Source organism: Seriola lalandi, unplaced genomic scaffold (assembly GCF_002814215.2).
Source record: "Seriola lalandi dorsalis isolate HSWRI2012SDOR001 ecotype SW California unplaced genomic scaffold, Sedor1 jcf7180002054630, whole genome shotgun sequence".
Taxonomy (NCBI): Eukaryota; Metazoa; Chordata; class Actinopteri; order Carangiformes; family Carangidae; genus Seriola; species Seriola lalandi.
The window spans coordinates 1,381,722-1,396,531 of NW_019525183.1; the positions used below are offsets into that span (position 1 = coordinate 1,381,722).

The 14,810-nt window shown below is 40.9% G+C and overlaps 1 protein-coding gene across 1 annotated transcript; it reads left to right on the forward strand.

The window, feature by feature from the left end:
* Positions 1-790: 790 nt before the first annotated feature.
* Positions 791-14,695, forward strand: LOC111665366 (uncharacterized). Its single transcript, XM_023420356.2, has 10 exons — positions 791-975; positions 2,758-2,903; positions 3,907-3,988; positions 4,193-4,328; positions 5,195-5,397; positions 5,582-5,718; positions 5,868-6,009; positions 6,155-6,436; positions 6,595-12,262; positions 13,250-14,695. The coding sequence occupies exons 1-10, from the start codon at positions 850-852 to the stop codon at positions 13,258-13,260; spliced, it is 6,933 nt and encodes a 2,310-aa protein (XP_023276124.1). The 5' UTR covers positions 791-849; the 3' UTR covers positions 13,261-14,695.
* The last annotated feature ends 115 nt before the right edge of the window (positions 14,696-14,810 follow it).

The following is a 14,810-nucleotide window of genomic DNA, read 5'->3' on the forward strand; positions in this document are numbered from 1 at the left end:
TATTTTTATATCTTCAGAGCACTATTATTATAAAGGGACATATTTAGCATCAAATGCAATTTCCATGCTACAGTAGCATTTAAAAACATCTTAGCATGAAATGTGTTTAGGTTTTGCCTTGGTTAGGTAGTTTTAAACAATGTCCCTTAAATCTCACAAGAATATTATAAGGATAAGAAATCTATGGGTTTCTGTTATTGATATTTTTTTTACAATTTTTTATCTTTTTAAATCAAATCTTTATCGAAATTTCAGTTTTTCTTCTATTCAAAACAACTGCTGGGAACTACTGTTTTAATAATTTTATGGTGATTCTAGATAGACTAAATCTGCAAGCTGTACACGTTTACATATGTACCTAAACACAACTGTCAAAAATAATTATTTGATAATTTTATGTGCTATGTCAATAAGATATAAATATGATTAAACTGTGAGTAAATGATTTATTAGTAATGATATTTGTGTTAAATACTTCGTAATGCAGTTTTTTTTTTACACCAAAATCATTCTAACAGCTGCATCAATCATATTTCCTGGTTTGTACAATGGGACGTGAACGCAAATATTAACAGTCATTAACGCACAGTGTTTGTGTTTGCCATGTGGTTTGTGGCGCATGTAATAATCTTCTCGTAGCACCGTGTCGGCGGGGCATAATTGGGGTCGTTTGATTAACAGTGTATGTAAGACTCCGCCCTAATTAGCTCTCCTTCGGCGTACTCTGGTGTTATGAAGGAGCGAGCCCCTGTGCGTTAGCAGTATCCAATCAGCGCTGTCAATGCAAGTCGTTGACCGTGGAGATGTATGTTGTGTGGTAGCTGCTACGAGCAAGGCTAGACAGGCAGTATGGCGGAGGAGGGCAGTGTGTACGAGTTAGAGGGGCTAGAGACACAATTACAGAGTTTGTTAAGCCGCCACTCAAGTGATGAGTTGCGTGACGACAGTAAACCGTTCTGCTCCGACTTTTGCAAGGTAAGGAGCCGTGGCTGAAGTTGGTGACAGGCTTGTTGTCGAAGATAGGAGCATATATGTTAGCCGACTCCCCTCCCCCAGAACTGGACGCTACACGGCTAGCATTAGCAGTTAGGCTCGTTAGCAGCTAGCTTATTCGCTTTCGCCTGAAAAAACAATTACATTACAGTAACGCCCTCTGTACATTACGTCCGATAACGTAGTGTCAGATTCAGTTGATGTTGTCGAAGCGTCCAACTCAGTAAATTACTAATATCTTGACAATGGCTGTTCACTGTACAGCTAGCAAGCTAACTCGGCTATTCGCTTGAGCCACCTAGCCCAGAATTTGCCTGCAAGTTAGCTTAGTTAGTACACTGAATGTTTACCAAACTGAGCCACCGTCTGGGTAACTTTTTGCAGCCAAAATATGCGTTTGTAACCATTTAACTACTAATGAATATGTTAGCTTCGTAGCTGTTGTCTAACTGGAGGTTGCTATGCGATTAGTAGCCTGCATTATCAAGCGTTTTCTACAAAGCCCAACTTCGAAATTTTTTAATGAGCTTTCTTAACCCTCAACAACAACATGTTTTGTTGAAGTATGGATAACCAGATGTCGTCCTACCCTGAAAATGTCATAATGCTATTATAACGTTTAACGTTTATACCGTGTAAATGTGCATTTAATGTCAGTTGTGGGGGATTGCAAGTAAATATCCAACTGTATCAGATAAGACTCACAGATAAGGTTACAGCATACTCACTAACAGTGGAAAATAGTCTAGTCTACGGTCCAACATATACATTCTTATTTTGCTACTGACGGTACATTAAAACTTTAATTTTAGTTTAATTAAGTACATAAACACAGTTTAAGCTGCCAAACTAGTGTTGTGATGCTTTGATGGATGATGATGGAAACAAGATACACAGATCAGAAAAAAGCCTGAAAATAACATTGTTGACAGTTAACATTGAAGGGATTGCAATGGTGCACAAGAGTGATGTCTTGGATTTTCATCATGTATAAGCACATTATAAAATGTCAATATAATCTCATTGTATTTTAATGATCTTGCAGGTCAACTGTAAATATTGTGTGAAGCAGCGCTAAATGCCACATTTTGTTTGCAGACAGGCCCTTGACTTACGTATGTTATCATTGTGCATTGTAGTGAGAGTGTATCTATTGGGAAAGCTGCAGACATAACTGTTCCCATTAAGATAATGAATGTGCCCGGTCTGCCTTCACTGTGCAATGAGTGTTTTCATTTGAGCAATATAATACAAAAATGTGGCTCAGGCATACTCATGATTGTTACTTTTTTGTAGGGTAATCAGTGAGTTAGGTAGCTGTCTGTTTTCTCTTGGGTTTTAATGTTATAAAAAATGAAGGTATTGGTGGTATGGCTACAACTAGCGATCCTTTCATTATCAGTTAGCCTGCTGATTATTTTCTCTATAATTGTTTATTTTGAAGTCTTAAAATGTCCTGTCTAGCCTTACAAACAGTCCAAAACCCAAATATATTACATTTGCAATGGTATAAAACATCGATAATCAAACTAGTTGCAAATTACATATTGCGTTGATTCACTAATTGTTGCAGCTCTAACTGGTTTTTATTGATTACACTGCAGAAATTCCCCCAGGCCTAGTACATGTCGTCAGCTTACCTATAACTGCAGTCAAAACATCTAATATCACCACAAACTTAAAACAGGCTAAATGATACAAACTGTTAATTGTCCTTGTAATTTTGTTTTTGACTTATCTTTGTTTCGCCTTTTCTCTGTGCAGCTGGTGGAGGAGTACACTTCTCGCTGGCAGGTGCCACTGCCTCAGCTCAGGATCCTTGAGATAGCTCTCTGCTACTTTGCTAGAGCCTCCACTTCCTTCACATCAAACTGTGATCTTGTGCTCCACACACTCAGTAGTCTGGCCTTGTGAGTACACAGACCTCCCTAAAGAGGTGGCTTTCAGTCTTTGCGCACTAAAGTAATAGCCACAGATTTTATTTACTGCTTTAAAACAACAACAGTGTTTCGGGTATTACATTATTATTATTATTACATTATTATTCAGTGTGGAAGGCAGGTGATAGACACCCATGGTGTTCAGTCACATAAACATGTGCCAGACATGATTGTGTAACTTGTGATACACCTCAAAAGACAACTTGCTGAATTTCTAGTAGGTGATAACAGAACAATGTGCTACTGAGAGAGCTACAACCCCAGGCTTTCCTATCTCAACTCCTCCTGTCACCATCTCTGAGTTTCAAAACTTTCAATGTGAGCAGTGCCAGAAAGGTCATATCACTGCTTTGTTCAATTTTGCTTCACTATCCAAGTTTGACATTGGTTTATTTATGAATAGAGTTAGGGTAAGTCTTTACTCTTTCCAGCCCATTAGGCAATTGGCAGACATCACACACTGCCAGGAAAAAATACACACTAGACATTAACAGAGCATTAACTATATACACTATCTTTATAAAACACACAGGTATTATAAAATAACAAGTACCAATGTCATAATACACAGAAAGAAAAATATTGTTTTTATATATTTGTCAGCCACATCTGAAGTGGTCTAGCATTTTCTGGGCTGTTGGTGGCAATGTTTATGGAATTGAAAGTTGATTGTGTTCATTGGCTCACACAAACCTATTTGTGAGCCAGGAAAACCCCTGGCATGCTGCCAGCTGTTGACCCTACTCCATCCGTAAACTCTCTGTCCTCCATCCTCTATCCCTCAGGGTTTCCCTCAGTTTCCCAATTAACTGCTTTCCACTGCCTTTTTTTCCACTACCACTGCCTTTAGATCCCTATAAACAACTGCATTTCTGTGAATTTGGCTAACGGCTCGTATGTATAAAGTTGGTTTACACTGTTTTTAAAAGTTGGATTTGTTGATGGAGGCCAGTGATTTCTGATTTCGTCACAGGAGTGTTTTTGAGTTGCTGCTGTTCTTTGACCTGGATGACTTCCATCAGGAGCCACTGAAACAATTCACTGTTACATTCCAGGTGAGATTGAAGTGCAGATGAATCAAAGATTAGAAATTTTACTTTATTGACTTGACTTTATTTTACAGCTCTTCGTTCTTCACAGAACACCTAACCGTTCAGAGCATTATTGTGGCAGGACATTTAATTTAATTTAATTTATTTCAAAATACTGGTACTAGCATAATACATCAGTGTTTTTTTTGTTCCTTGTCCCTCTTCCAGGAATGTCATTTGGCCCTTGCGAGTTATCAGAATGTTCACTTACTTCAGGTGGAGTGTTTGGTTCAGGGTGGCGGGCCTTGGGCCAGCTCAGTCTTACAGGCAATCCTCAGTGAGTCCAGTTTACCTCAGAATGAAGGTGGGTAAAATATTCAACATTTGTAGTAGGGTTATAATGATTCTGAAAGCGAGACAGAAACCATGATCAAAACGTCCATGATCTTGTGTCACGATACTGAAAGATGAAACCAACCCCAACCCACTGCAGGTGGAGCCTGTTAAGCTCTCATTACATTACTTATGAAACAAAACTCATTTTCATTTCATAATCAACACTATAACACATGTAAATCACAAAATTATAATTATTTACAGATAGGGAAAGACGTATATTATGTAAATGTTACACATTACACCTAGTTTATTGTCTGCACACTGCATGTGTAATGTGACTATTTTGGTCCAATCATGATCGAATGATCACACCTGCGGTAAAAGTAAGGCTAGTTTAATCAGCTCAAGATGTATAATAACTTTCAGATTGCAGACGCCCTGGCCACATTCAAGTCAGCAGCATGGGAAAAAAGATTAAAAAAAACAAAAGCAAGGCATGAACTGCACCCTGGTTCTGACCCGAACCGTGGATTTGGAGAATCATTAAAACCATTAGTTTGCAGTTGTCATTTGTCATTATAGGTTAGAGTAAATTGTTTTTTTGTCTCTCTTCATCTCACACTTTCTGACCACTGAAACATGTCAGCCACATGTAACTACAAGCCATCTCTGTCCATTCAGTGTTTTAATTTCACTTTATTTTCAGCTGCTGTAGCACATAGCAGTTCATTTACCATTTTTATATGAAATTTATTCTTTTTATCTTCATTTAATGTCTCATACGGGGTCATATTCTAAAATTTGGACTCCATTATCTCTGGTTGTTCCTTGTAATTACTGCTAATGTTTGCAGCATTAATTTGTCTCTCTTGTGACTTGGCCTTTCTGTAGCGGATGGGTGCATCAGCTCTGAGCTGCCGGTGTTCTTCGAGCTTCGGGTGCGCTACCTTTTATCCTGCGAGCGGGTCAGTGAGGCCATGGCCCTGGCTAAGTGTTGTGCTCGGCATCCCACAGCAGGACAACACTTGTTCTTCCTCCAGGTCTACCTCACGTGGCTTTACAAAACGTCACAGCATGACCGCCTATGTAAAGAGGTGGGTTGAGTCACTGTTGTAAGCATAAAAGTACAGCGTCTTTCAGTCAACTGGCGAGAATATTTCTGTCTGAATTTTGCTTGGATGCGACATAAGTAGACCACATGTTCACTATATTTATGAGAACTATCTTTTGGGCTAAACTGATAGTACCTGTGATTTTCTGATTTTCCTGTCCTTTCAGATGGATGACTTTAATGGTAAAGATGCAGTTCACATTATCTGTAGCTTGGAGTGTGAGGAAAAAGACGACCTGCTGCTAGCCCTCAGCAGATCCTTCCTCTTCCAGCAGCTCCGCAGAGGAGATATGTACTATCTGTGGTAACTAAACTTAAAATTTGATGCTAATGTAATAAGAAGTCAGTGTATAACATCAACTGAGGTCTATTTAGGGGTTTCTAATTTCTACAAAAATCATAGCTGCCAAGTTATACAGCATTAAGAACAATTATTCACTCTGTTTTTTGCAGTGATCTTGTCTTTATATGGAGTAAACTTCATAGTCGGTTGAATACATCCAAGGATGCCCTACTTGAGGAGAGTCATCAGCTGATGCTGTCTGCCACTAATGTCAACTCAATCTTCCCGTTCATCAGAGCCATACTGCAAGAGGTGAGACAGAAATTTGAAATGAAGTGAATATTTATAAGCTGATATTTTTTTTTTTTTTTTTTTTTTTTTTTTTTTTTTTTTTAAATATGAGTAGAATTATTAAGATTTTAGGATCTCATCAGTTCCTTTGTTTGTAACTTGCTAGCTGGGTGAAGATGGTATCCAGTTCTGCGTGGAGCTTTGTGCTAATGCCCTGGAGTCTTGCCTTCCCTGTGATGTCATTACCAAGTCCCTAATCTACAAAACCATTGCTGGCCTGCTTCCCAATGACCTGGAGGTTTCCCGGGCATGTGCTCTTCTCGTCTTCTTCCTCGAACGCACTGTTGAGGCCTACAAGATGGTGTACCTTCTTTACATGCATCCTGATCAGGAGTACCACGTGGAGAACAATCCCATCGGAAATCATGTTCGCTTTGAAATGCTTCAGGTAGAGCTTCTTTGTTACAAATCACGTGAGAGGAAAAGCATATTTTGGGTTTCTCAGTCAGTTCAGATGACCATTACAGAATTGGTACATAACATTGTTGCTTGCTATTTTTTCCCATATTGTTGTGCTAAAACATTTTCTTTTCTGTCTCTCCTCAGGTCTTGAAGAAAGACCTCTATTTTGACCCAGAGTTTTGGAACCTCATTGCTTTGCGGACCAATTGTTTGAAGTTGATGAGTGAGAAAGTGGTTAGTGCTGCCCTTGAAGAAATCATGGAGGACAAATGGATCCACAACTATTGCACCAAAGAGCTTGGATTCCGGTCAAGCACATCATTATGTCAGAAAGGCAGTAAAGGGGCAGCAGCAAAGAAGCGGCACCTTAAAGAGGACAGACATCATAAAGATGACACTGACACAGCATCCAAAAGACTGAAAGTGGGCCCAGGCAAAACACGACTAAATCTTGATGTAAAGAAGAAAGGCACCCAAGGATCAAGACCTTTGAAGGAAACTTCATCTGAACCTTTGAGGCGTTCATTTTGGCAGCTCGACAGAATAGAGGACAATGTCGCCATTGGGTATGGACAACATAGACGCACTACACGACTCTCAGAGAAGAACCCCCCAAAACGGAGGATTAGGAAACCCAAGTGGCTTCTGGCAGACTCAGGAACTCTTGAAGAGAACAGTGCTCCTCTGAAGATCAAAAAGCATGGGTTGAAACATCAACAACACGATCATCAATCTCCTGTTGTAAAGAGGTCTGAAACTGGTCAGATCAAGAATAATGCAAAACTCAAATCTTCAGTACACTCTCATTTAAAGGCAAGGGAAAACAACAAGCACCAGAGAGAATTGTCTTTGGACTGTCTTAAACAAGCCACCCCTCCGCAAGTAATTCTTGAGCTCTCCTTACCAGACAATGAACTGATGGGTACGTTTACTGAGGACACTTGCAACAGACAGAGAGGCTTCCCCCAAGTGCTTCTTTACAAACCCACAGTGAAGCTTCCTGTCACATCACAACCTGTGAAGACTGTACATCGCAAAGAGGTTATTCTTAGAGCACGGGATGCAGCAATGTTTGTACAACAGTTGCACTGTTATGCTCGGCGGCAGAAAGGAAAAGGTAACGGGTCGAATGTTCACGGCTCAGTGTCAACAATCACACGCTCCTCTGTGCAGGGAAGTCCTCCTAAAGATCCACTAAGAGAGCTCTGTGAAAAGCCTGAGATGAAAGGCAGAGTTTGTTCTCAGACACCAATAGAAGCTGAAGTTACAGCATCTCCAGTTTTAGAAAAAGTCCCTCAAGCTCAAACTACAAAATCAGTCTCACGAAAGACATCTGCTGCAAGAGAGCTCTCTGTAAAGTCTTCTGTTGAAATGAAAGTTACTGTTGCTCCACAGACACCAGCATCAGCAAAACTGACAAAACCCCAGGTTTTAGACAAGGTCCCTCAACCTCCAAGCAAAGCAAAAGTCTTGCATTCCATTACTTCATCAAGAGAGCTCCATGAAAAGTCTGCTGAAATGGAAGCTACCACTGCATCACACAATGCAGCTGATGTGACAGAAGCCCCAAGGTTAGATAAGGTCCTGCAAGCTCAAACCGCAGCTTCATCCACAGAGCTCTGCGAAGAACCTGCTGTTGAAATGAAAGTAACTATTGCCTCACAAACCCCAGCAGCAGGTAAAGTGACACAGAGTGATACAAGGTTAGATAAAGCCTCTAAAGCTCAAACTGTAGAAGACCTCTCAAAAACCACAGCTTCAGCCGAAGTGTCGCAGACCACAACTGAAGACAACAATCAGAAGATAGTTACTGATAAAATCCCTCCAGGCTCCAATACAGCTAACATTGGCGCTGCAGATCCAACAGCCTCTCACTCCCACGATGTTCTCATATATGGGGAACAAGAACTCAAGTCACTTTCCCTTCAGGCTGAAACTGGTAAAATTCCTGTGGCCCAAGAAAAAGCAGACACTCACACAGAGGTGCTCACCACAGTCAGCAACAGCATTGCTGAGGCGGATGTCACAGAGGATTTATCCAAAGACTCGAGAGGACGTGTTCCTTGTGAAAGGGACACAAGCCCCAGAGGAAATATTGTCACTCTAAGTAAGGTATCAGAGACTCAGGCTACTTATTCACCTACAGACCAGGACAGTATAAATGACATATCTGCTCTGACATTAGTAACAGAAATGGTTACTGAACTTGCGCCTGAGGCACTTGCTCGAGATTGTGAGAATGAAAAATGGCGAGCTCCAGAGAACAGTGCTTCCAAGGAGTCAACAGCGGTAGGTAAACCTAAAGTACCTCACAAAATACGGATTCCCTCCAGCTGCTCTGTACCAGAATGGGAGGCCTCCGCGGTTGCTGATATGCAACTGAGGAAAGGGAAAGGAGGAATTCACGATATTGCTCTGGAAACACCTGAGAACAGTGAGGCTATGGAAACACCACCAGAATCAGAGGAATCCAAGTTGGAGTTCTGTTGTACCTTCTGCAACAAGGTCTTTAAGGGAAGTCGTGTTGTAGCACATGCAATGTTCCATTATCGTAAAGACGAGTGCATGTTCTGTGGCACGATGTTCAAAGATGACCTCCTGGCCATGATGCACCTTTCTGATCATATAGAAAAGCTAAAGAAGAGCAAAGAGTCAGCTGGTAACAAAGTCCAAGAAAACAGGGTCTCGGAGTCCAAAGATATTTCCACACCTAAAACCTCTGCCAAAGGTCGTCGCAGTAGTGGGAGATCAAAGAAATCTGCTCTGTCTTCTGATTCAAGCCCACCTGAATCCAGAAAGTTAAGATCTAATGACAAGCCAGTGGATGGTCAGCTTTTACAAGAAAAGAAACAAAACACATCAAAGCACCTTAATAGAGAAATTCCTGTTCATAAGGTAAATGGGCATGTTGGCAAAAAGAAAGAGGTCGACACAGTGAAGCAGCCGCTTATGCAGCAGGAGATCTCCCAAGCAAGAACAAGTAATGGATCTGAGAATCCTGAGCTGCCAGAAAACCAACATGTAGAGATGTACTCCTCTGCATCTTCAGTTCAGGTAGAGAAAGAGTTTGGTTGTTCCACTAAAGATAAAATGAAGGAGGCAGTCCACAAAACAACAGCCACAAAACAAATTGGGAAAGATGTCGAAGAGAAAGTTTGCTGTCCTGTGGATGGATGTGCTTGGTTTACAGACTTATCGAAAAACCGTGTTGCACTCCTTTACCATGCTCTGGAAGATCACAATGGTGAGCTCAAACCCTTAGAACTGGCTTTCCATGTCGGAAATGGTAGATGTTCTATTTGCATGAGGGTTTTGTGGAGTTTCGAACACTTTCAGCACCATGTTGAAAGACACAGAATCACTCCTCGGCATCCTTGCCTTCATCAAGGCTGTACTGCCAGGTTCAAAACCGGAATGGAAATGAGACGCCACGCCCGGAGGCACAGTCCGCTGCAGGCAGTGTGCTGCCTCCCTGGTTGTTCTCAACTATTTATTTGTCTCTGGGCACTAAACCTTCATGAAAAAGAGCATTATGCATCCAAACCCACAAAACCAGACAAGGTCACAAAAGAGCAAACTGGTGCAGAAATTGGGGATCATAAGCCAAAAGATGCCACTTCTGTAAATAAGACTGTGAGTTTAAAGGCTGCTCGTAAGTTAAGAGGAAAGGCTACACATAACTCGTCATCAAGAAAACACGTTAAGGCTCCTCCTCTCTCCAATGTCGGAACATCTGTGTTGGAAACGGAGTTGAAGGAGAGAAATGAGGATTCAGGAAAGGATTCAAATGTCTTAAAGAATCTCTCCAACAAAGACACCTCTGCACAGCCTACTGTTCCTAATCTGAGAGTAAGGCAGACGTTAAGAAAAGGGCAAGTAACTAATACAACACTGGCAGCTCCCAAAACCCACAAAGTCATCTCATCATCATTGTTAAAACACAACAGCAAAGTGAGGCAGAAGTTTAAGAAAAAGCAGATCAAAGTAAATGCAAAAGGTCCTGCAAGAAGAGGTCGTCCTCCTAAATCAAAGAAAGCTGTGCATGATGAAAACACTTCTACTGGTCAAAACAGTGACACTGACAAAGAAAAAAATGGTTCGCAAAAGGATTCGAAGCAGCCTACTCAACTTGGAAGTGCACTTAAAGCAGCAGAGGACTCAAATCCGAGCAACAGGTTAGCAGCAGCAGAAGAAGAAAAGAGTAAGCAGGACCAAGATGTAGTCAGAACTACAGACAGACCAGTTGATGAATCAAAGACTAAGAAATCAGTGAAAAAGAGTCATGTTAAACAAAAGGGGGCCTCGCATAACACCTCTACAGTTGTTGCAACAGATAATAGTTTAAATCGATCAGTCATTCCCACCACAGCAGACGAAACACAGAAGGTGACCACTGGCAAAATAAATAAAGTGCACAAAGCAAAAAAGCGCTCCTCTCCTAAAGAAAATGATAGTCAAACTGAGTCAAACCTCAGCAAGTCAAGGAAGCACAAGGTTACAAATAACAAAGTCAGCACGAAGACTGTCAAGAAAAAATATCCCCTCAAAGAACAAGAGTCTGCCTCAAAGAAGACCGCCAAGGCAAGATCTGCTGTCCCACAAGTTGAAGCCAAAGCAGCAGCAGTTGTAGTAGAAAATTCTGCTGAGGAGGATGGAAAAGCAAAGGCAGAAAACATGGACTCAACACAAAACAGCACTGGTAACACAGTGCCTGCTGTTACAGCAAACATTTTAAATGAAGCAACTGCACCACCCAACAGCTTAAATGAGGGAGCCTCACCACCCACCACATCAGGACAAAAAACACAGAAGGTAACAACAGAGGAAAAGATATCACACACCATGAAAAAAGAGAGACATAAAGAAAAGAATGCTAAAACTGGTTCTTCAAACTCAGGCAAGGCAAAAAAGAAGCACAAAGATAGGGATAAGAAGGGGGACAAAAAGACAGTCAAGAAAAAACAGCCATGCAATGACCTGGGAAAAACATCCGCCTTGAAAAAGACTGCCAAGTCAAAATCCATAGTCCAACAACAGGATGAGACCAAAACACCTGCAGCATTAGCGAAGAGCACTCTTGATGAGGAGGGAAAAGCTAAGGAAGAAGCCTCAGATGCAACACTTGACAGCGCTGGTCCCTCCATGCATGCTGTTACCAGCCGCTTAAATGCAAAGACTTCTCCACCCACTGCCGCTGAAGAGAAAACGCAGAAGGTAACAAAAAAGTCAAAGAAATCTAATGATATGAAAAAACCTGACCCCAATAAAGCAAATAAGAAGCGCAAGAATATTCATAAAGAAGGTGACACAAAGATAGTCAAGAAAAAATTCAAAGATAAGGGTGTTCCACCAGCATCTAAGAAGCCTGCAAAATCAAAAACTGAAGTCCAACCACCCACTGAGGCCAAAGCAGAGATAGAGGAGGGAAAAACTTCAGCGGAAACACCACAATCTGCAGTTAGCAGCTCTGGTAACTGTGTTATAATGAATGGACAAGCGGCAAGTGAAGATTTAAAATCTACAATGTGTAAGGACTCTCTTGCCAAATATAGTAAGAGGCCATACATGCGACTGCCACCTACAGCTTACCTTGATGAGAAGTACATCACCATGCCAAAACGGAGGAAGGAGATGTCACTTTTCCAGCCGTATCAGAGAAATCCCCCCGCTGGGCAGACTCCTGTTCCAGCAACTCTGCAGAGACAACGATGTGCCAATTGTTTTGCTACTTTTAACAGTGCTGAGGATCTGCAGAGTCATCTCCAGCTGCAGAAGTGCTCAAACCTCTTTGGGTTTGACTCTGACGATGAGGGTGAGTCTGAAGCCTTAATTATTGAATAGTTCAAATTGAAAATGTCAATACACCACGTTTAAACATTAAGAATATCGTATTGATCTGAATACAAGACCCACATGACAAAAAAACAACCATCTCCTTGTCCGACTTGTTTTTTGGAAAAAGATGCAAAATAGCATCAGTGGTGCTGAGAAAAAATAAAATTAGCCCAAGGATAAGCACATACTTTTTTCTTTTCTCTGGTAAAGTGAAACAGAAACTTGTTCATAAGTCACATACTCACACACTCTCCTGTCAGGCTCTTGGAAGCAGCTGGTAAGATTTTCTTTGTCGTTGAGGTGCGCTTCCGAATAATTTTTTTTTATTCATGAGGAATTTATTTCTCCTGTAGATTCAACTGGCCTAAACACTTGTTGGGCTGACGAACTGTAGTCACACAACAAACAGACTTAACTACCGTGTTGTGTCTACATGTTTTTCAGTCATCCGTCTGATGGAACAGATACAGCCCTATTTTAGTCTAGCTCTACACACGTTGCGTAACAGCTTGTGATTTACTCTTACATGACCTAAAGTGTATTTTTATGCTTAAAGTCATTTTTCCTGCGTTTTATTCACACAACTGCAGGGATTGTGTTTTGGCCTCACAAAGCCTGCAAAAACGCCCTGAAATGGCCTCACTGGGTCCAACGACCTGGAGCTGCTGCTGCTTTTCACGCCACATCTCCTGTTTAGACACAGTGTGAGGGTACAATCAACCCATACACTCTGTAGTAGCTGGCGTTACACTCATAATCTCTCCATTAAAATATAACTTAAGCTGTGAATACGTAATTGTGTGGTCCTGAAATAAAACAGCGCCCACTTTGTCAAATTTACAGAAGAAAATATTGTCTTATATTCAGGCCAGTACACTCATAAATAATACAAACACAGAAGTTTAAATTGTTAAATCATCTGCAGCTGTGTCGTTATGCTTTTTCATGTGTTTTTCTGTTTTAGGCAACAGTTGAACAGGTCTATTTAAGTCAAAACAGATTGTTGTCTGGGATGCATAATAGAGTGACCTGTGGACCTGCATGGAGCCCCTGGATGGATCGTACCTCAACAGATCATTGCTCTCTGAATGACTCGTTCATTATTTTGGGCAAAGACTCATGCATCAGGAGTTATCAGAGGAGACCTGGAACTGAGAGGGTCTTCTGACTTTTGCTGCAGCATGTGCCTGTAACACAAGGCCCGGGAGCGGCCGGGACACATCAAATAGCCAGTCGGTAAAAAGACTACTGAACTGAATCCCAGTCAGACTGTTAGCAGAACAGCTAGTACTGAAGTGCCTGCTCTGGAACCGCTGTGTCGTTTCCAGCTGCTTCACCTGGTATGGAGATTGAGTATTGTGGCTTAAAGACTGGACTCTTGAAAGCTGTGAAAAAAAAAAAACTGACGCTAGATGACAAGGCTGCTCCTGCTTTCACTAGGATACATATTTTTCACATCAGTAAGCCATAATATGACATTGTTTGCTTTTTGCACTCTTCTCATAAGATATTCTGTTAATCTTTTTTCTGCTTAAACTCTCAAAGTGATGGGAATTGTACAATAAAAGCTCATACTATTTTAACATCCTAAGGTTAAAAACATAATGTAGTCTAAACTTTGAAAGTTGAAAGATTGCTGTATCAAAGTCTTCTTTGGGAAGTTTTTATGTATAATTCTTGTTTAAATACTAATTGTATTTCTAATACAAAGTTCCCTGTGGGGTTGATTAGGACTGAGCTGCTTGTCCTCATTATGACTAACCAGTAGGGGTCAGTGTGCACCCGTTTCAAGCACCTCATCAGATTTCTTTTTTCCTCTTGCTAAACATAAGATGATAATGTTTGCTTTTTTTTTGCAACAGACAGATTTATACCTACAGAGTTGTTCCACTGTATTTATCACTGTACAGTCTCAAGAAATGCTTTCACTTCCAGGACACATCCATCAAGCTGTATTTCCTTTAGCAATAACAAATTCCAACCACAGGATGTGCCAGTATCCCACAAATACTTTGCTGGATTCTGTCACTAATCATATTCTATCTATTATTTGCTGTTGGTGGAGCAGCTGACATTCTGTCTTATATTGTATTTTCTCACTTAAATATAGATTTTTCATTTTTATCTGGAACTGTCCAAGACCATTGGAACATTGTGATTTCTCTTTTAAGGTGAATGTTGTCTTTAAGGATTCCTTCAGAGAGAAACAGAAATGTGGCAGTCAAACTGCCACAGTTTTACTGGGAGGCCGCACCAGTCTTTCATGAGCAGCAGCAGGTTATATTTATTTATGATTTATTTTCTATCTTTTGTAAATATTTGAAGAGTTTCACTGGCTTATTATATAAGGAGTTGTTGGAGCCAAGTTTATATTTTGTTCTTGGAAAAAATAAAACTTATTTCAAATGGCTTCTCTTCTGTTGGCCTTCCAATGGTACACAATATACCAGCGAAGTGCATGCTTTCATCAGAGGAATTGGCAGTGTATTCCAACAGTAGGAAATAAAAAGCACGAGTGCACTGCC

Excerpts from the sequence above, each read along its gene's own strand:
- LOC111665366 (XM_023420356.2), top strand. The coding sequence starts at position 850 with ATGGCGGAGGAGGGCAGTGTGTACGAGTTAGAGGGGCTAGAGACACAA. Across the intron at positions 976-2,757 it reads TCTGCTCCGACTTTTGCAAG|CTGGTGGAGGAGTACACTTC; the intron begins GTAAGGAGCCGT and ends TTCTCTGTGCAG. Across the intron at positions 2,904-3,906 it reads ACACTCAGTAGTCTGGCCTT|GAGTGTTTTTGAGTTGCTGC; the intron begins GTGAGTACACAG and ends ATTTCGTCACAG.